The 6,819-nt window shown below is 42.6% G+C and overlaps 1 protein-coding gene across 1 annotated transcript; it reads left to right on the forward strand.

Annotated features, from left to right (window-relative positions):
• The first annotated feature begins 636 nt into the window (after nucleotides 1–636).
• Nucleotides 637–6,443, forward strand: LOC115459140 (gastrula zinc finger protein XlCGF57.1-like). Its single transcript, XM_030189014.1, has 2 exons — nucleotides 637–744; nucleotides 4,776–6,443. Exons 1-2 carry the CDS (start codon nucleotides 666–668, stop codon nucleotides 6,392–6,394), a joined length of 1,698 nt encoding a protein of 565 aa, XP_030044874.1. The 5' UTR covers nucleotides 637–665; the 3' UTR covers nucleotides 6,395–6,443.
• The last annotated feature ends 376 nt before the right edge of the window (nucleotides 6,444–6,819 follow it).

Genomic DNA, 6,819 nt, shown 5'->3' on the forward strand with positions numbered 1-6,819 from the left:
TCTGTGCCGGGGATAGTGCTGGGCAGACTTATACGGTTTGTGCCAGAGCTGGTGGTGGGAGGCAGGGATAGTGCTGGGCAGACTTATACGGTCTGCCGGGGCTGGTGGTTGGGAGGCGGGACTAGTGCTGGGCAGACTTATACGGTCTGTGCCGGGGCTGGTGGTTGGGCGGCGGGGATATTGCTGGGCAGACTTATACGGTATGTGCCAGAGCTGGTGGTGGGAGGCGGGACTGGTAGTTGGGAGGCGAGGATAGTGCTGGGCAGACTTATACAGTCTGTGCCAGAGCTGGTGGTGGGAGGCGGGGTTGGTGGTTGGGAGGCGGGGATAGGGCTGGCCAGACTTATATGGTCTGTGACCTGAAGAGGACAGTACAAATAAAAAAGTAGCACATATGAATTTAGCTTCTTGGGCAGACTGGATGGACCGTGCAGGTCTTTTTCTGCCGTCATCTACTATGTATGTATGTTACTATTACTGAGATTTGCAGGGTCCAGGTTTCGGAATTTTTGTTCATTGAAGTCGGTGAAATTGTTTATGCTGGAAATTTGTCTGAGTGTTGAATTTGATGGAATCAGACACTATATGATTTGGGGAAATCTAATGCAGTTTTCTTAACCCCAGGAACAGGCTCTCCGACTGTCATCCCTGACATTATATCCCACATGGAACGAGGGGAAGAGCCGTACGTCAGGGACGAGCTGGGATCAGAAGAAAGAGAAACTGGGAAAAGCAGCTGCTCAGGTGAGTGGGGTAATAGGGATTGAGGTAAAACTGCTGGGATGAATTTGTAATTTCCATTCCTGTCATATCTTTATCTGAGCAGGCATGAGACACTTTGGTCCTTATACGAGGGACAAAGATCCATTTTAGGTGAAAATATCTTTATTACGTCACACAGAATGAACATTAACACGAGTCACCGATAGTGTAACCGTCTAACAGTTTTCTGTTCAACATGATAATGACCGTGACAGCATTTTATTCTCTCCCCCCCCCCCCCCCCCCCCGCAACCATCCCTGCATCAAACACCCTCACCTTCCCATCTGTATTGAATCCCATATTTATTAAACATCTCCATAACCTTACGAACATTTCAAGAATATAAGTTCTCTTACAACTTAAAGTGTATATTTCAGCAACCTTTCCATTATTCCCCCCCCTTCTCCCTCTCTCCCCACCACTTGAAATCCTTATAAATGGTTTTGTTCCATGCATCAATCGTCTTTTTGTAAAAACGGTCTCTGGATTCTTCTTCTTGTAGAGTCTCACTGCTGTCTGTCTCTGTTAAAGTACTTAAGAATCAACTCATTCAAAAATGGGTTCCAAATTTTCATGAAATAGCTGTTTTCTTCTCTCCCTTCCTCTGGGCTGACAAACATTCCATATGTATCAACGTTTGCATTTGGTTCCCCCAAAACATCACTGTAGGAGGTTTGGGTTGTATCCATAGGAGCCAACTTTTCAAAATTATTGGGGGTGCTAAGCCCAGTGGAAATAACCCCTCCCTGGACACATACAAGGAATTTTCTCAAGCACCCACAGAGTCGGCTCCTATGTGTCCATGTATCAAGATACATTTCTTTGCAATTACACATAATTTTCACATAAATAAGCATTATTCATTTGTTTCCAATTCAAGAGCTTCATCCACATCCAAAACACACAACTCTCTTTCATCCTGGGAATAATTTTCCCTAACACTTTTTTTTCCAGATGTGTCCCTAATTCCTTTCAACATTCCTCTATTTTAATACAATATATCTATGTTCCTTCTTGACTTTGGGATTTCATGTATCTGTTAAAGATACCTCTCAACACTTTACTAACCCATGCAGGATGTATATTTAAATGATGTAACATTTTATAATTCAATTCTCTTGATTACATACTTTCCACTAGACTATCTCCTCCCCCACCCCCTCCTGGAATTCTGTTTTCTGTGTAATTCTCTCTGTCTAGTCCTGGCGAAGATAAAGCCATTCTGGGCCTTTATCTTTATTAATTGTATTCTCCCATTCAAAGAAAAACGCAAATCTCACGTTAAACAATAGGGTAAATATTCAGTCGGCGGTGTTATTCCCAGATATTCAATTCCATGTCCGGGTTTCGGCATTGAGTATCCAGTTTATGCAGAACTGGCTAGTGCATAGCTGGTTAAGTGAATATTCGGAACTGAAGTGGCTGCTAGGTTACCACATTAAGATAGGACTGTGGTTTATGTGGTCACCCTGTCTGGTTAAGAGCTGAATATCGGCACTTAACCCGCCCCCAGAATGCCCCAAATTGGGGGGGGGGGGGGTGGGGAGGGAGAAGGAGAAAAGCTGGACCAATGGTGGGAGGGGGTGAGAAAGGCTGGACTAATAATGGATGGCTGTGAGAAGGAGAAAAGGAGTCACCGCTTGAAGTCTTGGCGGCTATTTGGATAAAGTACGGCACCAGCAGGAGAGCGGCGGCAGTGGGACAAGAAAGAACGGGGTTATTTCCTGCCCCCGAAGAAGTTCACCCACTGCAGTTCCTCCTCCCCTACTTCAGGTGAGTGCAGGGGTGGCTGGAGGGACATTCAGTGCTTAGGTAAGCCGGCCCCAGGCAGCAGCTGGGCAGTGGGCGGGCAGCAGTGAGCGAGTGGGTGGGGGGAGAGCGCAGATTCTGCTCAGAAATGTTGATGTCTGAATGACTGGGGAATTCTGCAGAAATTCTGCGCTCTGCAGTCACACAGACTACCGGCAGGAGTATATTCTTGTAGCCAAATATCTTCCCTCTCCACTCAGCCAACATTTGTAGCCTGTCATCTCCCTGTCTCCTCGTTAGTCCCTACCCCAGCAGTGCAGCTTCTCTCCTTTCTGGCCAATAAGGTGGCTTCTTCCTTTCTCCTTCCCCTCATAGTTGGCATCTCTCCACTGTTTCCCACGTCATATCTAGAATCCTACTCTCTCTTCCTTCTCCCTGTCCAGCATTTCTCCTTCCCCACACTAGTGATCCAGTATTTCTCCTTCTCCCTCGCCACCCCACCTCATTGGTTTAGCTTTTCTCCTTCTCACACCCATTCATCATTGGTCCTGCTTCTCTCCCTTTGCCCCTTCTCTAATTCTTGATGGCATCCCTCCCTCTCTCCCACCCCTCCAATATACCTTTTCAAAGCTGTCTTCTGTTTTAGAGGTTGCTGACAGTGAACAGAGATTCACAACATGCTGCTTGTGCCAACATGAGAGCCTTCTGTATGATGCCTCCTGCCTATGTGGAAACAGGAAGTTGCATCAGAAGTCTCTGAGTTCGGCACAAGCGACAGATTCTAGTCGCTGCTTTCTGCCGGCAGCCTCTAAAACAGAAGATATCTTTGAAAGGTATACTGGAATGAGAGGGATGAAGGGATGCCATTGCGAATTAGGGAAGGGGTAAAAGGGAGAGAAGCAGGACTGGGGGGGGGGGGAAGGAATGATATGTGGTGATGTCATTTCCTGAGCCCAAAGAAGTGCCAAAATGCTATTCCGCTCTGGTTCTGACACAAATTAAGGTCTGGTTACTCTTGCGCTGCCCGGCCTGAAGGGGGCAGAACCTGGCCAGGGTGACCAGTCAGTGAAACCCTTTTAGAAATCTGGGGTAGAGGGATTAAATTCTAAAACAGTGTAAATAAGGGCATGTCAGATGAGAAAAACAGACAAAATAAGTGAGACCAAAGGTAAAAGGATTACATGAAGGCCTTGGATACCTAGGGACCATTCTAGACCTAATTTTCAGGACAGTCTTGTGAGCCCATTTTCCAGTAAAGAAGCAGGTTAGTTTCACCTCTTGGAAACTGGGGTCACAGATGCATCCATATTGTGCACCTAAGAAGCAGAAATGTCAGAAGTAGAATAGTCAGGCCTAGGCTTATATGCCTGTCGATGTGTGATAGGCCTTTTCTTAGGAGCCCAGAAAAGGATCCCCTGAAGCGTTTCTAGCTTTATTGATTATCATGTATTTAGCATAAACAGTGATTCTAGTTAAGACAAAATCAAAATTAATAACAATTAGTTTTACCCTTTACTCCCCTTTATCTAGACAGTTCTAAGATGGTCTGGCTGATTTTTTAGTGGCGCTATCTGGGTAAATACTGCTGAAAATCTGGGAATAACTCCTGCTCATTGTGTCCTCTGTACAGGAGCTGCTCCGGCCTTAATAAGTGCCACTGAATCTCAGACCCTTTATATTCTGTCTAGTCCTTTAGAAACAGCTTTTCTTTAATCATTTTCAGACACATTTAACAGGTTCACTATAAACATTTCTGTCATACGTCTCCATACAACAAAACAGTGGGTAAAAAACCAGGAGTTCCAGAGTGAAGATGAACCAAACTTTATTAATCAGTATATTGACTCGACGTTTGTGGATTCTCTACTGATATGTCTCCATACGCCATTCATAAGCTGTTCTTTCTGTAAGTTAGAGTGAAGACAAACTTTTCCTCACAGTGGCCATATTTCAGTTGGAGTCTGGATCCAGGGTCATTGCTTCATCACTGTCGAAGAAACTCCCTGATCACCACAGGTTATAATGTTCTCATTCAAACCATTCTCGAAAGCTCTTATGTCAACACACTTCCAGTTCCAAGGGGTATCTCATCATTTCACAAACTAGAGGTGTGTGGGGACAAATGTTTCAAGAAGTGATTTGCAAATAAGAAAGCCACACATAGAAAATCCTGTTACAATACAACCTCTTCTTTTTATTATACTCATGTAATATTTTAGAAACCACTTCTAACACATGATTAATACCTTTTGTTTATATCCAGCAAATCAGCTGATCACACAAGAAAGGAAAAGAGAAAAGAATCAAGGAGAAGATCCCGTAGCAATGGAACAAATCCAAAGACAATCAGAAAATGTCTGTGAGAATATTTTCGAGGGACGTATGAGGAGAAACACAAGGAATAGGCAACAGAACTCGGAAGGGAAAAGGGACCTTGCAGCTGACTCTCTGGATGGAGTTTCAAAGCGTGAGAGATGTTACAGGAAGTTTACTAACATCCATGGACACCAGAGACACTTAGCAGAGAGACCCTTCCAAAATAATAGTGGTTACATGACTTCTAACCTTGACAAGGGAGAGGAGAAAAGAAAGAAAGACCCTCAAGAATTTACATGTATTCCATCTACCACAAGCATCTGTTTCAATCGTCCGAAGAGCTTCCCCCGGTTTTCAAAGCTTCAAATGCAGAAAAAAAGTCGTAAGAAAGACATAGGAGAGAAACGATTTCCATGTGGTGAGTGTAATAAAAGCTTCCTGGGGCTTTCATATCTAAAAAGCCACCAAATGATTCACACAGGAGAGAAACCATTTACATGTCCTGAGTGTCATAAAAGCTTCAATCGCCTTTCTACACTAAAAAATCACCAAAGAATCCACAAAGGAGAGAAACCATTTATATGCACTGAGTGTAATAAAAGGTTCACACAGCTTCCAAATCTAAAAAGTCACCAAATAATTCACAAGGGAGACAAACCATTTACATGTAGTAAGTGTAAGAAAAGCTTTGCTCGGCTTTCAGGTTTAAAAAGTCATGAAATGATCCACACAGGAGAGAAATCGTTTACATGTTCTGAGTGTAAAAAAACATTTGCACAGTTACCACATCTAAAAAATCACCAAATGATCCACACCGGAGAGAAACGATTTACGTGTAGTGAGTGTAATAAAAGCTTTGCTCGGCTTTCAAGTTTAAAAAGTCACCAAATGATACACACAGGAGAGAAACCGTTTCTGTGTTCTGAGTGTAAGAAAACATTTGCTCATCTTTCCACTCTAAAAAGCCATCAAAGGATGCACAAAGGAGAGAAACCATTTACATGCACTGAATGTAATAAAACATTCACGCAGCTTCCTCATTTAAAAAGTCACCAAATGACCCATACAGGTGAGAAACCATTTATATGTTCTGAATGTAAGAAAAGGTTTGCCAATCTTTCAAATTTAAAATGTCACCAAAGGATCCACAAAAGAGAGAAACCCTTTACATGTACTGAGTGTAATAAACGGTTCACACAGCTTTCACATCTAAAGAGTCATCAATTGATCCATAAAGGAGTGAAAGAATTTACATGTCCTGAGTGCCATAAAAAGTTCACACTGCTTAAACACCTGAAAAGTCACCAATTGATCCATACAGGAGAAAAACCATTTACATGTCTTGAGTGTCATAAAAGCTTTGCTCATCTTTCCACTCTAAAAAGCCACCAATTGATCCACAAAGATGAGAAACCATTTACATGTTCTACGTGTAAGAAAAGATTCACTCGTCTTTCCACTCTAAAAAACCATCAAAGGAGCCACGGAGGAGTGGAACCATTTATATCTACTGCGTGTAATAAAAGACCAAGTTTGAAAGTCACCCTATTATCCACAGTGGAATGAAACCATTTACATATACAGAGTGTAATAAAAGCTTTTACTTGGCTTTCAAATATTAAAAAAATGCAAAAGATCCACACTGCAGCAATAGATTTGAGAGACAGAGATTATATTTCACATACCCTGAATTAGGAGTGAGGTTCATTCCTGCAATGGTATGCACAAAAGTAGATAAATTGCCCCCTGAGAGAAACCATTTACTTGCTCTGATTGTAGTAAAAGCTTCACTCCACTTTCAAATCCAGAAAAACACCAAATGAATCACACTGGAGACAAAGACGGTTAAGTGGAATGCAGTATAAATTCAGCAAAAGTAGCTGGTGGATTGCTGTGCATATCTGAGGCGAAGAAAATAATTTTTCTTCTCAAGTCTTGCTGAGTACTTTCATGTGTTGACCCTATTGTATAATATTTTTACTGAATCTCAA

This window comes from Microcaecilia unicolor, unplaced genomic scaffold, assembly GCF_901765095.1.
Source record: "Microcaecilia unicolor unplaced genomic scaffold, aMicUni1.1, whole genome shotgun sequence".
In the NCBI taxonomy this organism is placed as follows: domain Eukaryota; kingdom Metazoa; phylum Chordata; class Amphibia; order Gymnophiona; family Siphonopidae; genus Microcaecilia; species Microcaecilia unicolor.

Bases quoted from the DNA above. Each gene is read 5' to 3' on its own strand.
- LOC115459140 (XM_030189014.1), top strand. From the start codon at position 666: ATGGAACGAGGGGAAGAGCCGTACGTCAGGGACGAGCTGGGATCAGAA. The intron at 745-4,775 runs GTGAGTGGGGTA...GTTTATATCCAG, and splicing joins TGGGAAAAGCAGCTGCTCAG to CAAATCAGCTGATCACACAA.